Raw genomic sequence first — 23,897 nt, forward strand, 5'->3', positions numbered from 1 at the left:
CTCTCTCTCTCTCTCTCTGGCTCTCTCTCTCTGGCTCTCTCTCTCTCTGTCTCTGTCTCTCTCTCTCTCTGGCTCTCTCTCTCTCTCTCTCTCTCTCTCTCTCTCTCTGGCTCTCTCTCTCTGGCTCTCTCTCTCTCTCTCTCTCTCTCTCTCTCTCTCTCTCTCTCTCTCTCTGGCTCTCTATTTTTTGACAGTGCCAAGTTGCAAAATCGAAGCAGGTAATTAGATGGCCTGCCACTGAATCTTTTGTAGGCTGATGTAATTATGAATGCCACATTTAAACCAGACAAATGACACAATGCAACCTAATCTGTAATCTGTATAATGATCAAATCTGGGTAAAATGGATCACTGTATTCTGGGTGTATGTTGTTGTGGATGACATTTTTTTTTTTTAATTATTATTTTTTTACTTTATGACACTTCTGAATAGTCTTAATGTGCTTTTCACAGTCCTAATTCATTTCCCAGTGGAATTATTTCTAGATTGAGGCCCTGTTTTTAATCCAAACTATTAACCATTAAATTATTAAAAGAATTGTGAATATGGGTTAAACATTTAGAAAAAATGAACTTTTTTGTTATGTATTTATGTTAACAGCTTAATAGTACTTAATAGTAACCTTCATTTTATTGTCAATCTTAATCTGATAAATAACTACATTATTTAGATTTGAAAAAGCACTTTTTTCAACAGCCAAAAGGGGCATTTCAAGACATTTCAAGGCATATTCTCATTTTGAGTAAATAAATTGTGAAGGAGGGAATCTATATTTCTAGTTCAGCAACGTTAGGAAGCGTAGACGTAGTTTTTCAAATGTTCCCGGACATGAGAGTGTTTAATGACAATGAAGAATTGAGATTAGTCAGTCAAAGACTCAACTGGCTCTGGGCAGACAGGATTGCAGGATTGAATTGTTTATAAACATTGGAAATCAATAGTGCCTATGGAATTTCATTAGGCTTCAGGAAGCTTCAATAACTAGGCCATGCAATTTGATGGATTGGGCAGAGAAACTTATCAGCTGGATCTTGGGTGCATGACAACACAGAGGGAAAGTCCCTGTAATTGGTAAAGTGGCACAATTGATTGGCTTTATCTTCACTGTTCACTCAACGAGGAAAGCTGTGAAGAATCGGCCAGCTCTGGAATTTACATTTACATTCCTTTCTCTCTGTGATTCTTCTCAACAGCGCTCTTGAAAAGAGATGGCGACGACGACAGTGGTAGTGAGAGCCGCAGTGGGAGTGAGGAGACTCATGTCTGTGAGAAGTGCTGTGCTGAATTCTTCAAGTGGTCAGAGCTGCTGGAGCACCAAAGAAAGTGTACAGAGGAGCCCCCTGTGCTGATCGTGAAGGAAGACGAAGAATTTCTCGCTCCTCAGGATTCTCCTCCAGAATCCTTTTTAAGCGACCCAGCTGAAATGGAGAACGTGGACCAGGAATTTGAATCAGCTGAGAAGGGACAAGAAAACCTTGGCGTTCCTGAGGGGAAATATGTGGCAGAAGCCGACGAGCCCATGGATACTAATGAACCTGTGGATAAAACATCGGACCTTAGCCCTCCTCCGCTAGATTCCAGTGAGAGCACCACCCCTCCACACACTTTATCATCGTTAAGCACCAACTATGACATTCCCAGCACAAATGTAACCTTGGAGATCCTCCATAGCACCAGGGTGGCAGTTGCCCAGTTTTCCCAGAACATCCAAGGTGATGGATCTGGAAGTAAGGTGAGCTCAGTGGCAATACCCATGATTCTGGAGCAGCTGATGGCTTTACAGCGCCAGCAGGTCCACCAGTTGCAACTCATCGAGCAGATTCGCAGTCAGGTTGCTGTGATGAATCGGCACCCTACACAAGCTGCATTAAACCCAGCCTCCAAAGGTCCACACCCCGTCTCTTCCACTTACCATTTCCAGGGCATGGCCCCTCCTCCTGTACTTCCATTATCTGGAGTCATGCCTTCCACTGTGAATGGTCAAGCTTCTGTGTCCCAGACATGCATACTTGAAGGTCCTGCGTTTCTGACTTCGCAGCCACACAATGAACAGTCTGGTACAAAAGGAAACAATGGTACCCCAGTTTCCTTAGCAAACCCAAATCCTTCGCTGTCCACTTACACTGGGGCATCTTCACTGTTGCCCTCCAGCAATGGTGCTCTCTCCAATGCTAGTCACATCCAACCTCTGAACTCTTCTGGCCCACTCTCAGTATGCCAGAGCAGTGTCCTCAATCCCTCTGCCAACCTTCCATTGCTACCTCAAAGCCCTCCTAGTGGTGTCATCTTCCCCAATCCACTTGCCAGCATTGCAGCCACTACCAATGCACTAGACCCACTCGCTGCTATGATAAAGCATCGCAAGGGCAAAATGCCCAGCGGCTCTATATTTGACACCAAGCCCAGTTCTGAGGACCCTTTCTTCAAGCACAAATGTAGGTTCTGTGCCAAGGTGTTTGGCAGTGACAGTGCCTTACAGATCCACCTGCGCTCTCACACAGGTGAGAGGCCCTTTAAATGCAACATATGTGGCAACCGGTTTTCCACCAAGGGAAATCTGAAAGTTCACTTCCAAAGGCACAAGGACAAATACCCTCATGTTCAGATGAATCCATACCCAGTGCCAGAATATCTCGATAATATTCCGACCAGCTCGGGTATTCCCTACGGAATGTCTTTTGCTCCAGAGAAACCTGGGTCTACATGGTTAGACAGTAAACCTGTGCTACCAACGCTACCTGCTACAGTGGGCCTGCAGTTGCCCCCATCAGTAACAAGTGTGGAAAACTTTGCAGATTCTTTTAGTAAAGCACTCTCAGGAAGTTCTCCACAAAGGCCCTCCTCAACAAGAAATGAAAGTTCACGCCTGTCTCCGAATACTACTGGTTGTGAACCGCCTATGCAGTCTGACAACTTATCAAGCATGCTTAAAATAACTGAATCGCCCCAGTCAAACATGGAAGGGAGAACAACGCCAGTTTCTAAAGCAGAGGAATTTCACTTGCCCACAAACACTGCGACCAGAGATGCAGAGAACTCACAGCTCTTAAACACTGTAAATCACAACACTCCTCCAACATCTATGGCCACAGGAATACCTACAAGAGGAAGTTCACCAGAGCCCACTGATGTGGCACCCTCAGCGATGAAATCCTCTTCTCCCCTGATCAGGGACCAAATTAAAACCAGGTTTCCATTTGGCAGAGTCCTAGACTCCATGCAGACATCAGAGACATCGAAGCTCCAGCAGCTTGTAGAGAACATTGACAAAAACATGATGGACCCTAATCAGTGTGTGATCTGCCACCGTGTGCTCAGCTGTCAAAGTGCATTGAAGATGCACTATCGAATCCACACTGGGGAGAGGCCCTTTAAATGTAAGGTTTGCGGTCGTGCTTTCACCACAAAGGGGAACCTGAAGACTCATTTTGGTGTCCACCGTGCAAAGCCTCCCCTTCAGGTCCAACACTCCTGTCCAATTTGTCAGAAGAAGTTCACCAATGCCGTTGTGTTACAGCAGCACATTCGCATGCACATGGGTGGCCAGATTCCCAATAACCTCCAAACCCTGCCAACAGACACCTTGCGGGAAAATGAAAATGACATGCCCTTCGACGAGAAGAGCTTCGACCACATGAATGACGAGGACGATGGCCTTGATGATATTTCATGTGACGAGGAGGGGGACATTATGGAGAACGGTGAAAACCCCCTTAACTCTTTTTCAGACAGTTCATCACCACTGTCACCACTACCTCCCGTTGTGACTGAATTCAAAACATCAGCTGGTGAATTAAGAGCTAGCCATTTAACTGGACACAAGTCAGTAATGGGTGGCCTTTTGGACAATGATCATCCAGCTAGTGGCTCTCCTTCCATTGGAGATTTTGAGATTCAGAGTCCTCTCATGTCAGAATCAGACAGCTTCATTCACAGACCTCTCACTCCAACAAAATGTCAGCCTGAGGGCCATTATGATGGCCAGGGTTCACTCAACAACTTTTTGCACAACCAAGAGAAGGCTGCTACAATAAAATGTGAACTGTTAGATACCCCAGGCTCAAATGGGATGAATGGAGCAGTCCTTGATCAGATCAAGTCGTCAGTCAAGAAAGAGATTGCATACAATGTGCAGTGTCTCAGCAAAGAGCATGGTAAGATGGTCTTATTATTTTGGCTTTGTTTAATGCATATCTGTACAAAAGATCTTTGAATACAATGAAATGAAATTTCATTCAAAAGTTTTACTTCATCATGACCCAGTATATGCCTAAGGCTCATCTCTGCTTTCTTAGGAACAACCCAGAGGTCTCCTGACTTGGATATGAACAACATTCGAGCCTCCGTTAAAATGGAGATAGAAGGCTTAGGTAGGCCATACCCAGTGAAAGAAGGGCCTTTTCCTCCATTTGGGTCCATTCAGTCTTCATCGTCCCCTTCTGAAGCAGCCAACCCAGGCATGACTTCACTGCTTGGAACGCCACCACCTCGACGAACTCCTAAACAGCACAACTGTAACGTATGCGGAAAGAACTTCTCTTCAGCAAGTGCCCTACAGATCCACGAACGCACGCACACTGGTGAAAAACCTTTCGCTTGCTCTATTTGTGGCCGAGCTTTCACAACAAAGGGCAACCTCAAGGTATGTTAGCATGCATTCTCAAAACTCATAATGAAGCACTTGTTCTCCTAGGAATGGTGAAGAAGGAATGGAATAGAAATTGATCAGCTTGCTCTGAGCAGATGCAGTAATTTGACATTCCCATTGTGTTCCAACGTAAAATCCCTAGACTGGTTTGAACAAAATAAAATAAAGGTTAATTCTGTACCTGTTACATATACAAATACATATACATATACTAACCAAAAGTATACCTAAACTGTACTGCCATGTATATCAGAAAGTATATTTGGTCCATATATACTGAAGCTTTCGCTCTAGATATACTTTAACTACTTAAAACTACTTAAAAATGTTACTTTAAACACTTTAATGGCCAGTGGTCCCCCAGCAGGCTGAAAAGGAATAGCCCCACCAGTTTGCACAGAGGTCCTTGTAGTTACGGAATAATAAACCTTGGAGTGTTAAGGGGTTAAAAAGCATGACTATCCAAGTATTCTATCCATATACACAATGTTGTAGTATACTTGGCTTGTGGTTTAAGATAATCCTTTATTAGTCCCACAGTGGGGAAATTCTCAGTGTCACAGCAGAAAGGGATTGCAAGACACTCAGTTACAAAAAAGTAGATAAATAATTTACACTATATACGCAATATAAATAAGAATTAAAAAAGCAATAACAATATTATTTACAAGTTATTGCAAATGACTCTTAATTGTACAAATGTATGTGTGTGTGGGGGGTATTGCACATAGTATTTTTTACATCATCACAAAACATCAAATCAGAAACCAAGAGGGGAAGTCTTTTTAGTAATATGCAACTCATTGGCTTCAACACTGGACTTTAGATTTGACTCATGATTCGCTAAATGGCAAAGGTATAATGTTCAATTAGTCAACTGTCCCAACAGTAACTCATTTCACCATTATCATATCTGGCCAGATGGCACTAACTTTACTATACTTTTTCTTAACCTTTAAAACTAGGACCTTTAAAAATAGGAGTTTACTTAGTACTGTACAAAATAAAACTTACAAGTAAACTAGTTGTGTACTTAATGTTTACTACTCCTACACTTAAAGTACACCTAAAAGTATACTTATAATCTAAAAAATGGGCCACATTTAGTCCCAAAGGACTTCTGTACAAACTGGTGGGGCTATTCTTTGATAATTTGGAAACTTGTAATAACACTTTCAGCCCACCGGTGGGCCATAGACCCTTTAAGGGGTTGTGTATGCTGTTTTTCGTAAGTGTAAGGAACTGTACAATGTCTCATCATGTCGTTCTTTCTTGTCGCGTTGTAGGTGCACATGGGCACCCACATGTGGAATAACACTCCTGCCCGCAGAGGCAGGCGACTGTCTGTGGAAAACCCCCTGGCTCTCCTGGGTGGTGAAGCTCTAAAATTCAATGAAGTATTCCAGAAGGACTTAGCGGCACGGGCCATGAACGTGGACCAGAACTTCTGGAGTCGATATGCTGCAGCCATTAGCAGTGGCTTAGCCATGAAGAACAATGAAATTTCTGTCATTCAGAACGGTGGGGTACATCAGCTTCCTGCCATGACTGTGGCCATGGACAAGTCCAGCACAGGCAACAGCTCACCAATCATGACCCTGGGAAAAACCAGCGTAGACCTTGGGACTGGACGGCACTTTTCCATGTTGATTGATGACAATAAAGAGATCAGAATCAATTAACTTCAAAGACAGAATTGAAATAGTCTCATATGCAAAGATATACATGGACAATAAAGCTGACTCTACAGTATGTCCTTAATTTGAACTGATGTTTTTCAGATGTTTAGAATGTTTAGGGTGATCGGTGTCCCTTTTTCTTTTTCTAGGGTCGGGTTAGTTATGGCTACTTTTCTTGAGAAAGGCATATTTGATTGAACTTCCCTTAAAAGACAAAAAATACAGTGGAAAGTGGACAACCAAGCTACCAGCAGCAACACAGACTACAACTTATAAGCAAATATAAGTACCTTTGATTTAAACTTTGTATCCAAGGCAATTTTAGGGAAGCTAGTAGATTTTATATGTGAATGAAAATCTAAATCAAATTATTCTCACGGTATGTTTTTGTTCTAGTTACCATTGAAAGTAAAGTGCTGTGTTCATTATGTCCAAATCTTCTATCTTCAAAGCTATTCTATGTGATTTTACGACAATAAACTGTAGGCCCTTTTTGGTGGAAGGAAGGAGTTTGGCTGAGTAATGCAGTAATGCACTACCCCCACAAAAACAAGTAGCTATCACCATGAAGAAAAGTACTTTGACTATATTCTCTATTTGCGTTATTGGCAAGCAATCAAATAAAGACACTCAAACGTACCCATATGGGATTACTGTGGATCCACTGTAATTACTCTAGACATCAGCAATCATAAAACAACATGTTGCAGCTACTTGAATATCTTCATGTCTAATTAAGTGGAAGTACATACTAAGTACCTACTATGTCACCAAGTATTACCAATTCTGGCAGCTTTCCACCCAGTAAGTTCTCCTGAGAATGTTGAAGAACATCATGCACAGGGATGTTATTTTACAGTGTTAGGATCAGAATGTTCCTGATGTCAGTAAAAATCAATCAAGGATATGCTTTATTTCATTATACAAGAACCTGCTTTGCTTCATATAATTGTAAGTTATAATAACAAACTCTGGCACTACAAAGTACTACAATCATGAACTAAATGATATCGTTGCTATCATGCAAAAACCTTGAATATTCATTTTTGTTGTTCTTTACATTGTGTTAAAAGTTTTTGATGAATGAACCAATAGAAATGCTCCAAAATGACTTTGTATAAAACATTTTTCCCTGATTTTTTACCCAACTTATGTCAAATTACAATTTTAACGATACAAGGTTTTTAATGACATTGACAATATACATGAGTAAATTCTTTTATAGAGTCTAATGTTTTGGGGGCAACAGAATGGCAACAAAGAACACCCTAAAACAAAGATACTACAAATGGTTCTTTGAGTGATGCCCCGGAAGAACCACTTTTGTAATAGAGATGTGACTTTTACATCAAGAGACAATTTTTGGCCTTTTAAAAGTCCTTTACACTCACACATCTCCATGACAAACATGGCTCTTTATGGAACCAAAAATGGTTCCTCTATAGCATCACTCAAACAACCATTTGTGGAATTTTTAATGTGTGATATCCAAGTAATTTTGGACAACATAGATCATTTTACTTCTTTGTTAAAGTAATGTAAGTCATTTTAATCTTCTATATGGTTCACAATAGAGTAGGAAATCCGTGCTTTAAAATACTTGACATTGTTTCATGAATAAGCACATATACACTTTGGTACCTATGGTAAAAAATATTTAGCATGGCAGTGACAGAGGTACTGTTTAAAGGTTGTACTTCCACTCTCCCCAGTATAGTCTAATCTGTGGTTGGAACAAACATAACAATACATTGCACCACAGACACAGATACACCTTTTAGAGTCCACAGTATATAGTCTACATACTACCTTTCAGAAGTTTGGAATCACTTGTCATATCAACCGTATTTCTGTTTTATGTACACAACATACGTGGTCAGTGCAAAAGGTATTTTTATAGGTTTGAATTTATATTTTGATTATTTTGGGAAAAGCAAGAAGCTGTTAAATGACAAATATGACATATGACACATACTCTAATGATCTGTTTAGTGCAAAGTTTGAAGGTATGAGGCTTTGTAATGCTTTACAGCTTTCTGAGCCATTAGAAACATCCACAGCCATATTCTGAATGCATATTAGCATTTGTCTACTGATTATGAAGTAGCACAAGAATTGCAATATCAGATTAGAAGAATTATAGAATAATCAGATTGTAGATTATTCATATATCTGCAACCAAGATGGTTTTAAATGACAAATTGCATTTGATTTTAAAAACAGTGAATTCCAAACTTTTCAATGGTAGTGTATGGGTCCATGCACTTGCTGTTTATTTTGATGAATAACATTGATAAATATCTGCTGTAATATTGTATAATTATATATAAATGAAAACTGTGTCCGTATTAAAGCCCCAGTTTCTAGTGTTTTAGCAAACAAACAAAAAAAATAAAAGCTAGGGTGCTAAGGTGACCATGGGCCAGACTTAACGATCTTTTAAATGTGTATATATGTTTTGCCTGTCTGTACCTGTGGAAAAGGTTCTATCAACAGTTCTAACACAAAATGAACATTGGGTTGTGCAAATCTGAATCATTTGTAGAGACTTTGCTTCATTTTTTATTTGTCTGATTGTAGTTGCTTTGCCAGTTTTAGTGCTGAGTATCATTATGCTATTTCATGCTCATAGAGTATATTGTATAGATTTTAATCCATGTAGGAAAAAACAAAGGGAAAGCTTTTCAACGAAACTGTATTTAACTGTGTCCTCTGCATGAAATGAGACGCTATTTTTATATTCAGATGCGAAATGTGACAAGATTCAAAAGGAGCTGCTCCTGTTTTTGCTGCATCTATAGTATTTTTACACAATGAGGTGAAATCACAAATCTACTGACTCAACTGGTTTCATTTCTAGGTTGCTACAATGTTGCCTCATTCAATAAAGATTTCTGATTGTCAATAAACAAATATGATTCTTTGAGTTGAATGATGACAGTCAAGTCTGCCGATGATAACAAACAGCTCTTATACACAGAAAAAATGGTAGAAACTATGGTGACCATTATTCCTAGACCTTCAGTTCAGTTCTATGATAATGCTAATGAACGCTAGCCCCTCCATGGGTTAGTAACATGTTAGCACTAAGTTAATAGCTTAATTTTTTTACTTTTTTTTTTACTTTTAATTCATATTTGAATTTGATTTGGTTTTATTTGAAGATTGTTGAGCCCTAAAAAAGATAGATACTTTACCTATTACTACAGTATTTTACTTTTACATTAAGTGTGATTTCTAAATATCTAAATTATCTGGGATTTTGCACTGACTTTACAGCAGTGTTTATTTCTACAATACTAAACACTTGTTTGTTAGTTGGAAGTAAGAGCATTAGCATATATATACCCGAGCTACAGATCAAATTCAAAGCTCTAAGCTCTATGGTAGCTTGCTTTAGACTAACATAGATGCCCAATGTATCTGTCTACATAAAGCACAAGTGTATTTAAAAAAAAAAGAGGAATACATATTACTCTGTAATGTATCAGTCATTTACAAGACTATGTATTATATATATATATATATATATATATATATATATATATATATATATATATATTAAAATATACACAACTTCTGAATTATTAAGTCAGTATTATGGATCCCCTAAAGTATCAAGGTAGAAATTTAGAATCTTTTTAGAAATCTATTTAGAAACTTAAGTAAATCGTTCCCTGAATTAAAAAAGTGTTCTCACAGTTTAACTAAAGCATCCTCTCTAACCTGAGGGAACAATTTATTAAATTGAGGTAATGGATAGTTAAACTGAGGGAACGATTTCTTAAATGAAAAAAGGGATTTTTAACCAAAGAAACAATTTATTAGATGAGAAAAAAACGGATTGTTAAACTAAAAAAATATATATATTTATTAAGTGAGAAAAATGATTGTTAAACTGAAGGAATGATTTACTAAATGACAAAACGGATTGTTAAACTAAAGGAACAATTTATTAAATGAGAAAATTCATTTCTAAACTGAAGGAATGACTTATTAGATGAGAAAACAGATTGTTAAACTGAAGGAACGATTTATTAAATGAAAAAAGAGCCTTTTAACTGAAGAAACAATTTTTCAGATAAGAAAAAATGGATTGTTAAACTTAATGAACGATTTATTAAGTGAGAAAACTGATTATTACACAGAGTGAATGATTTATTAGACGAGAAGGCGGATTGTTAAACTAAATAAATGATTTATTAAGTGAGAAAATTCATTTTTAAACTGAAGGAATTATTTATTAGATGAGAAAACGGATTGTTAAACTGAAGGAATTACTTATTAGATGGAAAAAAACAGATTGTTAAACTGAAGGAATGACTTATTAGATGAAAAAAGAGCTTTTTAACTGAAGAAACAATTTATTAGATAATAAAAAATGGATTGTTAAACTTAATGAACGATTTATTAAGTGAGAAAATTCTTTTTTAAACTGAAGGAATGACTTATTAGATGAGAAAACGGATTGTTAAAAACTGAAGGAACGATTTATTAAATGAGATTATTTTACTGAAGGAACGATTTATTAAATGAGATTATTTTACTGAAGGAACGATTTATTAAATGAGATTATTTTACTGAAGGAACGATTTATTAAATGAGATTATTTTACTGAAGGAATGATTTATTGGGCAAAAAACGTATTCTTAAACTGAATTAATTATTAATTATTAATTAATTAATTATTAATTATTAAGATAAAACCAGGATTGTTAACCTGAAGAAACGATGTATGAAGTGAGAAAACGGGTTTGAACGTCTCCAAATATCTTGTTCCTCCGCTGCTGCTTCAGGGGGTGAATGGCTGACAGCGGGACGCGCTGCTCTCCGTCTCCACTGGCAGAAGCGACGCCGTCACGTGACGTCAATTCGTACACATTGCAGCCAAGATGGCTGACAGCATCCCTTTGAATCCAGTGCGGAAGAATTCAAAGAGAGCCGCTTATTACAATGCTGGCAGACCTGGCAGGTTAGATCAACCTATCTGTTTTCATTTGGACACATTTTTTAAACGGTCGGTTCTTGGTGGGAATCGCTGTAAAATGTGGCTTCGCCGCCGCGTACTTGCTGCTAGCAGGCTTAGCTGTAGCTAGAGTCGTTGCTAGCTATAGCTGCCTTTCTCAGTCCGCTTGCTTTCAGCTGTCTTTGTCTGTCTAATGCCTGTAGTTGTGTGCTAAAAACCACACGGCCCGAAACATGTTCTGTACGTTTAACGTCATGTTTATCTGCTGTAAAACACCAAGCGTTTTCGGGAATTCAGTGTAGGCTAGCCATATGTTTACAGCAGCTGCTGCTGCTTTACGGAGTGTCACATGAGCTGTTAGTCACCGTTACTTCAGTACTGACGCCTGACAGCCCCACGCTTCCCCCCCAAAAGTGCTTATTTATGGACAAAAGTGTTGGGACACCTGCTCGTTTACTGTCCCTTTTGAAATCAATGATGCTACAAAGAGTTTAACCTGCTTTTGTTGGTGTAACTGTCTCTACTGTCCAAGGAAGAAGGTTTTCGGAGCAAGCACTGCTGACAGGATGTGTCTGCATTCAGCGACAGGAGCGTTAGGGAGGTCAGGATGTTGGATGATGACCACCACCCCACCTCATCATCCCAAAAGTGTTGCCTGGAGCACCTCCATCCGTCGTTCCAGAGAGCTCAATGCTGGGGGGGGGGGCTTTATACCCCTCTAGCCCACGCCTGGCATTATTAGGCAGCATGGTGCCACTTGGCTCATGGAGTCCTATTCTATTGGCAGTACTTCTCTTCTCTATAGGGACTAGACAAGCTGTGTATGTGTGTGCATTTGCACATCTGTGTCAGCAATGGAATGAAGAAGCTGAATGCATTTGTTACAAGGGGTGTCCACACACGTTTGGGCTGATAAGACGTCCTGTTTTTAAAAAAAAAGACCCTTGACTAGTTGAGAAAGTAGCACGGAAATGTGGAAATGCTCAGATTAAGAAGTTGGTATTGCGTTAAAACATCACGTAAAAACAGTGGTCAGCCTTGACCATTTGACTCAGACCTCTAGTTTAGGCCATACCTGTCAAATGCCTCTTAAACAAGTCAAGTCAAGTGGGTTTTATTGTCATTTCAGCTACATACAGAGTACACAGTGAAACGAAACAACGTTCCTCCAGGACCATGGTGCAACATAGACATAGTGCATACAGAACACAAGTGCAACACAGTACAAGTGCGGACAGACAATACAACACAGTACAGACAGAGAATAATAAATAATTGCCGGTAGTGTGCAAATTATGCAGTGTGCAATAAATATTGAGTCCAGTGAGGTAGTAAAGTTATTAGTGCAAATACTTTGTGCAAAAATGCTTCCCATTTTGTCAGAGAGAGAGAGAGAGAGAGAGAGAGAGAGAGAGAGAGAGAGAGAGAATGTAACAGAAAAAAACATCAGTTCAGAAGTTGAGTTGAGAAATCTGATGGCTTGGGGGAAGAAGCTATTGCAGAGTCTGGTCGCGTTGTACCGGATGCTGCGGTACCTTCTTCCTGATTGCAGGAGGGAGAACAGTCTGTGTGAAGGGTGGGTGGAGTCATCCACAATGCTGGTTGCTTTGCGGATGCAGCAGGCAGTGTAAATGTCCAATTGGGGGCGTATGATGATTATGATGATGATGATGATGATAAATGCTAGCCCCTGACTTTATGGGAAAATAGCATGTTAGCGCTAAGCAATGCAAACACCCTCATTTTTGTGCAGCATTAAAATGTTCTTCGAGACCTTTGTGTAGCACCAGGTTCTCACCACGTTCTCGTGTTCACCCCTCCACTTTTCTGCTTGCAGGCCTCGTGTATTTGTGGAACTGGTGGCTGCAGTTCTAAGATAGGTGCTCCCCTTAAAGAGGAACAGGTTCTCCTGGGTCCAGGTGCATTCCCTATTTGTCTGCTGTCCTTCTCCTCCTCCTCCTCCCAACCCCAGCATTAGCGCACCACTACAGGCAGAGCTGTCTGATGCTGATCATCTGGAGCTTAAGCTGTAGGCCTTTAGCTAGCCGTTATGAATTGGGATCAGGAATGCTAGGATTGTTCCTTATATGATTGTGGACTAATCTCTAGTCTCACATCTGCCCTGCTGTAATAGTCATAGTCGGCTTACTAAAATACTTATACTGCTAAAATACTAACAAGTATCAGTCTTAACTTGTTCAAGCCTTGATTGTACGTGATCGCAAACTAGTATTATTCGTGTTGAACTGTACTGTTTGTTCAACTAAGCCATGTTACAATTACAGCTTGGATGTGGGGGGAAAAACGTACCTCCAAAGCATCAGGATTCAAGATAATTCAGGATTCTTTATTGCCATGGAACAATGCTGGATTCACCGTAAGCAGTAAACAAGGCCATGATACTGTAATAGTGCAATAGTGCAAACTCAAGAAGACGTTAGAAACGCCACATGTTTAGTCTTAAAGGCAAAAACTAGCAAGACAGTTCAGTACATGTAGGCATTAAAATGGTGCAGATTGAATTTAGAATAATTTCAATTTAGAAACTTAATAAATTATTCCCACAATTTAGTAAATCGTTCCATAATTAAAAAAATAAAAATTCCACAGTTTAACTAAAGCATCCTCTCTAACCTGAGGGAACAATTTATTAAATTGAGGTAATGAATAGTTAAACTGAGGGAGCGATTTTAAGTTAGTAAACGGTCTCTTAAACTGAGTGAACGATTTGTTAATTGAATGAAAAATGAAAAATGTTAGTATTATTAATATTACATAGTACTGCGTGTTCAACTAAGCTGTGTTACAGTTAGAGCTTGGCTGGTTGGGGAGGTTGGACGTATCTCTAAAGCAACAGGATTCAAGATAGTATAAGATTCTTTATTGCCACGGAACAGTAAGCAATAAACAAGACCATAATACTTTAATAGCAAAGTGCAAACTAAAGATGCTAGAAACACCACATGTTTACTCTTAAAGGCAAAACTAGCAAGACAGTTTAGTACATGTAGACATTAATCAGTAGTAAAGCAGAAGTCCCTGGAGTGCAGTAATGAGATGAGCTCTCTGGTGTTTTGAGTGCATTGAGTTCTCAAAGTTAAGAAATGAAAACTACGGCTCTGAGTAGGGACTGTGACATCTATTACATAATCGCCTGATCATATTATAGTCAGTCATAGTCAGTCACCAGTTAGTATTTGGTCAGTTGATCAGTTTTCTACAATTGTTATTTTTACAGTACCACTCAGTAAACATGATCACTGTGTCCTAAAGTTCTTAGTTTGTTTAGAAATTGCAGCACACCTAGATGTTTACAAGACATACGTTGACCCAAAGACATTTCCCATAGCATTTCCATATTTTTTGCCTCCTTCCATTTAATGTGTAATATCTGTTTCTGACAAAATATCATTCTCTCCGCAGATCTGTGACTTTCACCTTTTATTACTCATATTTTAGTGTGTTCTGATTAAATAATCCTTTTCCTCTTGTCCCCTCCTCTACATATGTATATAACAACACTATAAAAGCCAACTCTGACCAAGTTTATATTTCTTTGTAAATTATTATATTGGTTAAGGATAGCCCCAAATTTAGCTAGGTCTGTTTTTATCCTTTAGATTTAATCCTTCTGGATTTAATGAAATGTCTTTGTTGGTCAATTTACATCAAGAATCAAACACCACATCATCTATCTCACCCTGTCTTGACAGGTTGGAACAACCAGGGCTTAGTTTAGTTTAGTTAGTCTCCCTGTTTGCACTAGCTAGCCAACGTTTACTTCACCTTGAGTTCACATCATCTTGTCTAGCAAATGAAACCAAACACATCATGCTACAGCTTGCTCGATACAACAACTTCTCATTTTCCATGACAGATCTTTTAGTGGCAGGATATATCTATCAAATTTCAAATAATTTAGTTTCCTGGATACAAACAGAAAATTATTAATATCATGGCATATTGGCTGGATCACTGACGTCTGGAGAAATCTGGTGAAAATTCCTGTTGTTTTAGTATTTCAATATAAATGTATATCATGCAGACCTAACAAGCAATGGACAAAGTTATTTTTTCCGTAGTATCCCCTTAAAAGGCAATATTTAGAAATATTCTGATGAATTTTGGTGTATCTTATGCTTGTGCATGCACATGTCGGTGCCGCCAACTATCTTGAACCTTCACTTTGTCATAGGCTAGAATTTCAGAGCTAAAGTTAGCAGGTCTAACATTTTAAAAGCATGAGAAATGACTAATGGTCACTAAAATGGCCCATTATTTAATGCATCTATTTTGTCCTTTATAGTAATTGACCGATTTACACCATTTCACAAGTAGTAACATTTATTAGGTCTACAAGTTTATACTGTTGTGCTGCAGTACCGAAAAAAGCTTGTATGTGGCAGGTGTTTAATTGCTTGATTTCATTTCATAGAGACGATTCACTCTGTGCGAGAGAGCGAGAGGGAACAGGCCTCTAGAGCTTAAGTGGAGGCGATGCTCTAATCGGTGGGCTGATGTGTGGCTGGAATCTGATACCCTCTGGAGACTCGGCCTGTCTCAATGTGTCACAATAGCTTTCTGCCACACAGCACTGGAGATGTGTGTGAGTGTGTGCAACTTGCTCTCAAATTAATGCCTGAGCTTTTTAGCTTGGTGGTGTTTCTCTTTAGGACTGCCTGAATTGGAAGCTTTGAAGCTAGCCACTCCTCTGTGCTTAACCTTTAAGATGTTTAGATGTGTTCTGGTCTGTTCTGGTGATCTGCTTTGGTAGAACACACAATGGTTAGCACTCTGATGCAGTTTAGAAAGAGTTTGTCTCTCTTCTGATGTTGGCGTAGGAGGGCTTTGATTTTAGGCCTTTGTTGCCTGAAGAGTAGAAGCACAGGCCTAGTTGTTGAATTAAGTATCTTTCTGGATCTAGTTTTGTATATTTAGTTAAGTACTAGACTGAAAGATGTGTTGTCTGCTGTATGGATCTGTGGTGTATTGAAAGTTTATTGGGTATCACTTTACATGGATGGTTCATTGTACTTGATATTCAACAATTCACATGAATGTCTGTTTAATGCTACTGAACTTTAAGTTAAATGTAAATGAATGTCTATTAAATGTAACTTTCACTGTAATCCTTTTGGGTTAGGATTTAGGGTTTATTCAAAGATAAGGGTTAGGAATGGGGTAGATTTAAGAGTTAGGTTAGATTTTAGAGTAGAGTTGAGATTTTGGTTAAGGTAATATTTAGTCAGCCACTGAATGTGCAAGTTCTACTACTTAGAAAGATGAGAGGTCTGTAATTTTCATCATAGGTACACTTCAACTATGAGAGACAAAATGAGAAACAAAATACAGGAAATCACATTGTAGGATTTTTTAAGAATTTATTAGTAAATTATGGTGGAGAATATGTATTTGGTCAATAACAAAAGTTCAACTCAATACTTTGTAACATAACCTTTGTTGGCAATGACCGAGGTCAAGCATTTCCTGTAAGTCTTTACCAGGTTTGCACACACTGTAGCTGGTATTTTAGCCCATTTCTCCATGCAGATCTCCTCTAGAGCAGTGATGTTTTGGGGCTGTCGCTGGGCAACACAGACTTTCAACTCCCTCCACAAATTTGGGGTTGAGGTTTGGAGACTGGCTAGGCCACTCCTTAAAATGATTTTTTACAGGGCCACTCCTTTGTTGCCTGAGTGGTGTGTTTGGGATCATTGTCATGCTGGAAGATCCAGCCACGTTCTATCTTCAATGCTCTCACTGATGGAAGGAGATTTTGGCTTAAAATCTCACGAGACAGCCCCGTTCATTCTTCCCTTTACACAGATCAGTCGTCCTGTCCCCTTTGCAGAAAAACAGCCCCAAAGCATGATGTTTCCACCCCCATGCTTCACAGTAGGTATGGTGTTCTTGGGACGCAACTCAGCATTCTTCTTCCTCCAAACATGATGAGTTGAGTTTTTACCAAAATTTTGTATTTAGGTTTCATCTGACCACATGATATTCTCCTAATCCTCTTCTGGATCATCCATATGCTCTCTGGCAAAATTCAGACAGGCCTGGACATGTACTGGTTTAAGCAGGGGGACAAGCCTGATGGTAGCCTTTGTTACTTTGGTCCCAGCTCTCTGCAGGTCATTCATCAGGTCTCTCCCTGTGGTTCTGGGATTTTTGTTCACCGTTCTTGTGATCATTTTGACCCCACGGGATGAGATCTTGCGTGGAGCCCCTGATCGAGGGAGATTATCAATGGTCTTGTATGTCTTCCATTTTCTTACAATTGCTCCCACAGTATTGATTTACAGATTTACAGATTTATTCACACCAACCTGCTTACCTATTGTAGATTCACTCTTCCCAGCCTGGTACAGGTCTACAATTTTCTTTCTGGTGTCCTTTGACAGCTCTTTGGTCTTGGCCATGGTTAAGTTTGAAGTCTGACTGTTTGAGGTTGTGGGCAGGTGTCTTTTATACAGATAACAAGGTCAAACAGGTGTCATTAATACAGGTAATGAGTGGAGGACAGAGGAGCTTCTTAAATAAGTTGTTACAGGTCTGTGAGAGACAGAAATCTTGCTTGTTTGTAGGTGACCAAATGCATATTTTCCACCATTATTTACAAATAAATTCTTTAAAAATTCTAAGATGTGATTTCCTGGATTTTTTTTTCCTCATTTTGTCTCTCATAGTTGAAGTGTGCCTACAGACCTGTGGCTACAGAATCAGTGGCAGTATCACTACTTAACATTTCCTGTAGTTTTGGCTGGTAGCATTTTATATATTTAATATTTAAATGTTACTTTTTTATGAAACAGTTATTTATAGACTTTGTGATATGTGGTTATTAAACTCAAATATACAACAAATTCACAGTGTTAAACTATTAAAATATTGTATATTGTGGGATGGAGCATTATATAATTTCTTTTAATTTATATATAAATTTTTTAGGTTTAGTCATAGTTATGGTGATAACTTAGCAAAATGTCTTTTTTTTTCCACAAAAAAATTAACGAATTACTATTTGACTAAAATTAAATATGTAAACACACACATAATATATTAAATATATATTAGCTTATAATAAAGCAGTAGCACAACCTGTGAGTTTTTTTTTACACAACATTATGTAGCATTTTACCTTAAAAAACAGCTTCAAAAATCATTGTGATGCTCCACTGACCTGGAATAGAGATTAACATCGCTGCTGTTGTTTCTTTGGGCTCGGCATACTGCTAACTTAGGACAAGCGGGCAGAGTAATGCTCGTAAGAACACTGTGTATCCCAAGTCGTATTTGTATGAAATCCTGTAATAAATCTTTACAGCTGTTAGTCCACTCGCTTCTTTCCATTTCAGTGACGGTTCTGTGTCTCTCAGCTCGTCCAGAAAAGTGTGTCCTTTAGTGCTGTCTCAAAACGTGAACTACACTTCCAGACTGTGGGGGGAGCCCAGGAGCAAGAAATACCAGTTCTTCATAGTTTTGCTGTAAATCAGGGGTACACAACTTCAGTCCTGGAAGGCCGGTTTCCAGTTAAGTTCGGTAGTTTCCTTATTCAAACATACCTGATTCAACACTTAAGTTAATTACCGGGCAAAGTGGGTGTCTGTTGGGCAACCACCAAACTTGGCTGGAGACCGGCCCTCTAGGACCGGAGTTGGAATGCCATTTAAGGTGATACTAATAACTTGATGAAGCAGGAGGTGAATAACTAGTCTTACTACTACTTCAGCTTGTGACTGGTTCTATTCTGAAACACGTACATCTATAGTCTGATAATTGGAATAAAGTAGGAATCACAATGTCAGTACATTGCTTTTTTTGTTTGTTTGTTTTACTGTTGCTATGAATAGTCATTTGGTTTGATTATTCATTATTAATGTTCATTTTAATGTTGTTTTTTGTGATTTGTTATTGTGCTAGAAGTTTGAATACAACATAAATATATATTGTCTTCATTAGGAAGATAGATTGATGGTGAAGTTAAAGAATTGGTAAAGTAAACAAATGGGTAATAAAACTGCTCATTATCTGTGGTATACTAATTAAGCAGGCACTCATCAATATCATGTGATATTTTAAAGAGTAAATCAAATAGTCCTAATTCAGAAACACTTGTATTAGCATATCTAGAACATACAAGGGAGGACTAGAACCTATTTTGTATTTGTTTTTCTTACCTTGTGATTGATGATGCATTGTAGTCTTGTGTCCTGGTGTAATACTACTCTAGAATTGAGGTCAGAATGCAGGTATCCTGACAAAACTGCAGAGCTTAAGACTAGATTTAATTAGCGCACAATGACAGCTGAGACATAATGCGGCTTGCAGCACGTTCCACCCTCTTATGTGTGTGAAGACCAAGAACATCTTAAACATCATTTGCTTCCATTTTGCCATTAAGTGAAATGTTACAATGGTCAGTCGAGTGCTTTTCGTCATATTCACTCTAGAGAAAGTACCAGAGTAAACCTAATTCAGAGCCAGGTGTCCTTGTGGAGCTCCGGACGAATGCTAGAGTCTAGCTAATGATTTTCTGTAATTTGACTGCTTTTCTTGGTTTAGGTCCACTGAGATGTGTTTTTCTTTGTGTCTCATTGGTTTTGTTCTCACGGTCCTCTCACTCACTTGACCTTCTGCTCCTCCCAGGTACCAGATTGAAGACGAAGCCTCAAATCTTGACGAGATGCCCTTGATGATGTCTGAGGAGGCATTTGAGAATGATGAGAGTGATTACCAGACGCTGCCCAGGGCCAGAATCAACCAGCAGCGCAGAGGCCTGGGCTGGTTCCTCTGCGGAGGCTGGAAGGTCCTGTGTGGAAGGTAGCTCACAGCTGAACTTGCAATTTTCAAAACTATAAGTTCTTTTTTGCAGGTCGCTGAGAAATGAATAGAGACTTCAGTGTGGGAAAGGGAAACGTTGTGATCAGAAAAGTTTTGGGAATTAGATTGGAAATAGGGCTGCAACATTTGAACAATAGTTTAGTAATCGATCGATTATTAAAACAATTAATGGATTATTTAGATTATGAATCGCTAAATTATCAAATAATTCTACAAATAAATGTAAGTTTAGGTTTTAAAAATTTGCTAACAGTGAAGATAGTAAAAATAATTAATTCAAAAATTAATAAATGGAATTGTTTCTTGTCACCATTTAAAGCTCAGAAGGGGACAGTAGTTTATCATAATTTTTCAGATCAGAAAAAGTAATTTTGGGTTTCAGTTTTTTGTATTGTCAAGTATTTTGTGTATCTGCTTCCTTTGACTTTTATTTTGATACAATGTGGCCAGAGCCGCAATATCGTTGTGCTGCCTCCACTTGTAACCAGCAAACTAAATTGGATCTTTTTGTTAAAGGGCGGAACTTTTTTTCGTAAACAGACGCAGTGTTAATCATTACTCAGGATTAACTCCCGTTCATATTTCAACCAGTGGCCTCCTCATTTATAAAGTCTCTGAGTTGACTTGCTTAAAATTCTTCTTTTTACACTCTCCGCTCACGCACTTGAGTGATGGCGCTGCAGATGTGTGGCTGTGTTTCTTAATGGTTTTACCCACATACTCCATTTGTGTGACAGACAGCTGCTTAGTATGTATGTTCTCACTGCATTTCACTGCAATTATTACTGTAGAAAGTAACAGCAGCAGTAAAACTGTATTTCACACTGTTCTGGTTAAACTTTGGCTTTTAATCCGCGGTTCATGTATGTCCTGAACCGCTCCTAGTTAGCGCCAGAAACATGCAAAATGATGTCACCAACTAGTCCACTACTAAATAAGTTGCCAACTAATTTGCTTGTCAATTTTAGGCGATTAAGTTGATCACTTGTTAAAGTACTTGTTGCAAAGTGACCCTGAAGACATTTATGTTTCAGTATGTCATGTTAAGCATTTATAATCTTGGCTAAATGCAGGGAACTTTGTGCTTCTATATGACTTATGATTTTTGGAAGTGAAAACATGTCTTGGGCTGCTGCTATGCTAATACTTTAATTAGCAAACATTCTGTTGGTTATTATTTTGAATATATAAGTATTACATTAGAATAAGAAAAGCTCAATACATATATATTTTTCATTATTGGTTAGGGAAAAGAGTTTTATTAGGGATATCAGAATCCATTTTTTCCAGTTCCAGTAGCTTAAAACATATGTAAAATAGCTATTGTTTTTATTATTATTATGATTGCACTATACTTAAATTTTTTTGTGTCCTGTTTACAATAGTTGCTCTCTTCTTTCAGTTTTAAAAACACAGTGCGATACTTCTGCCATAGCATTCTGTGGTAATTTGGGTTTAAGCAGCTGAAAGAGATCATGGTAATGTATTTCTCATGTGGTTTTAGCAGCATGGCCAAAAACTGGCAAACGGTCATGTAACAGCCATGTCTGGAGGAATGTCTGTATTTTTCCACTGTAAAATACAGTAGTTCCGTACTGAAGACATAGCAGTTGCTTTGTTTATTTTTTTTATTTTTTTATTTACAGTACCAGTTTAGACACCCATACTTAAATGTGTTCTGACCATCATCTTAAAAAGGTTGATCCATGCTAGGGTGACCATATTATATCCACCGTAGTTGGGATGTCGTGACTGGGGGGTTTCAAGTAGGCCTAAGTTGTACATTACTGAAACTGAAAGGAGAAGATTTGGTCATATAGGCTTTTAAGGGTATTTATTGGTTTAGCTAAATGATTAAATGTATTAGTGTACAGTAACATACTGTAGCTGCATGGATTGTGTTAGGTACTTCCACCCTCACACATATGCACTGCCACAGTTCCACAACTTGGGCCTCCTTGAAACCCCCCAGACATGACATCCTAACTACAGTGGATTCCTGTGTGTCCCCGGTCTCCTCTTTCTTTGAAAAATATGGTCATCCTAGCATTTGGATCAGATTTTTATTATTATTATTATTATTATTATTTTTTAAACAGATGGTCAGAACACATTCTGCTGATACTGTATATTTATTATACTGTGTATTAATTTATGGCATTTCCCTGCTTCTTTCAACTCGAGTGTAGGAATGTGAAGAACCTTTTCTTTACCTAATTAAAGGTTCTTCACACTTGCATCTCTTTTACAGAAATGGTTCTAAATAGAACCAAAAGCTCTGAGAACCCTTGGTAGCACCTTTTATTTTTAATGCCCTATCTTACCTCGAAGAGTAAAATCCCCATCCCCACTGTCAGTGCACATGAACACGGACCTGTGTGTGCACCTGTGTGTGTATATATATGAGAGAGAGGTAGATAAAGTCTATGCCAGGTTCATTGTGAGCCTCTCTAACGCTCTGGTAACTGTGCATGAAATGCATACACAAAAGCTAAGGTCATGTTTTTGGTTGAGTTCCTTGCTGCGCATCAGCAGCCAAAAGAGACTTTTGGGTCAAGTGCCGTGGCTGAATTGCACAAATTGCACTGCACATCTGGTCCAGTTTACCTTGATTCCGGATCATTTTGGTATCACAGAATATTACTACGTTAAAAAAGATGCGTGTTTTCGTGCTGGAATTGTCAAATATGATTGACCCCCGTTATTTCCGTTTTCTCATTTGTTTATCAGCGATGCATCTCAGTTGTAAGCTGCGTATTGATTTTTTTTCCCCCTCTTTTCTCCCACCCCCTCCCTTAATGAACAAATCGGATTTCGCACAGCTGACCAGTTTGATGCTTTCCAGTAATTTTCTGTGTGCTTAGGCAAAGGATTATGAAAGGAACAAATAATTCAAGCAGAATGATTCTGCTTATTCAAACGGGCCACTTATTTAAACAACGTTCATTTGAGCAAATAATCTCTCTTATGAATCAGGGTGCTGGCACTTCCAGACAGAGGGCAGATAGGCCAACACAAATATTATTGTATTTTTTCAAAGTGTATGTAATTTAGTTTAATGCCAGCCAAACCAATCAGCATGACTGTGTACACTATCCAGAGGCCCAGCTCTGCTCTCCAGCAGTGTGGGAGCACGGGGGCACACTTCAGGTAGAATGTAAAACAGATATAAAAGTCAACAAACGCAGCGCGTCACTCACTGTTTCACCTTCAAAGTGAGAAACGGAAGTTCGGCACACGCGCTTGTGCTCGGCATTGCTGATCAGCGGGTTGGGAATATAAGTGGGATTTCTTGATTGATTGTGTTCACTGTCGTTTCTGTTAACTCGCATAAAAGAGGTGTGTAAGCTGTGACCTTTCCTTTTACCTTTCTATTACACAGGTCAGCCATAACATGAAAACCACTTGCCTAATGTTGTGTAGGTCCCACCTATTGAGGCATGGAATCTACAAGACTTGCGATTAGTGATCCAGTAGCCTTTCTGTTAGATCGGACCAGACGGGCTGGCCTGAATGAGCCTTGGACGGCCATGACCCTGTTGCTGTTTCGCTGGTTGTCCTTTCTTGGAGCACTTTTGCTAGAGACTAACCACTGCATACTGCATACTGCGCCTATGTTTGGGAGATGTTCTGACCCAGTCGTCATGGGGTCATACTGTCAAAGCCATCACAGTTTAGCCTAAGATTCTTACATTTCCCCTGCATTTTACATTTTACCTGCATTATGTGTGTATTCCACACCTTGATAGATGCCATTGT

General features: G+C 38.8%; 2 protein-coding genes across 4 annotated transcripts in view; both read left to right on the top strand.

Moving 5' to 3' along the window:
• The window catches only part of sall3b (spalt-like transcription factor 3b), an 11,835-nt gene extending 2,667 nt beyond the window's left edge, over positions 1 to 9,168 (top strand). The window contains exons 2-4 of the mRNA XM_072675362.1: positions 1,195 to 4,155; positions 4,297 to 4,643; positions 5,936 to 9,168. Coding sequence (XP_072531463.1) covers positions 1,195 to 4,155; positions 4,297 to 4,643; positions 5,936 to 6,331 — 3,704 coding nt within the window. The 3' untranslated portion in view covers positions 6,332 to 9,168. The remainder of the gene's footprint in view (positions 1 to 1,194; positions 4,156 to 4,296; positions 4,644 to 5,935) is intronic.
• Positions 9,169 to 11,219: 2,051 nt separating this feature from the next.
• atp9b (ATPase phospholipid transporting 9B) overlaps positions 11,220 to 23,897 on the top strand; it is a 64,933-nt gene continuing 52,255 nt past the window's right edge. For 2 of the 3 annotated variants that reach the window (XM_072675363.1, XM_072675364.1), the window contains exons 1-2: positions 11,221 to 11,300; positions 19,944 to 20,117. In XM_072675363.1, the coding sequence (XP_072531464.1) occupies positions 11,221 to 11,300; positions 19,944 to 20,117 (254 nt within the window). Of the gene's footprint in view, positions 11,301 to 13,131; positions 13,214 to 19,943; positions 20,118 to 23,897 lie in introns of all 3 variants that reach the window. The other variant, XM_072675365.1, reaches the window with a different exon arrangement.

The sequence above is a fragment of the Salminus brasiliensis genome, chromosome 3, assembly GCF_030463535.1.
Source record: "Salminus brasiliensis chromosome 3, fSalBra1.hap2, whole genome shotgun sequence".
In the NCBI taxonomy this organism is placed as follows: Eukaryota; Metazoa; Chordata; class Actinopteri; order Characiformes; family Bryconidae; genus Salminus; species Salminus brasiliensis.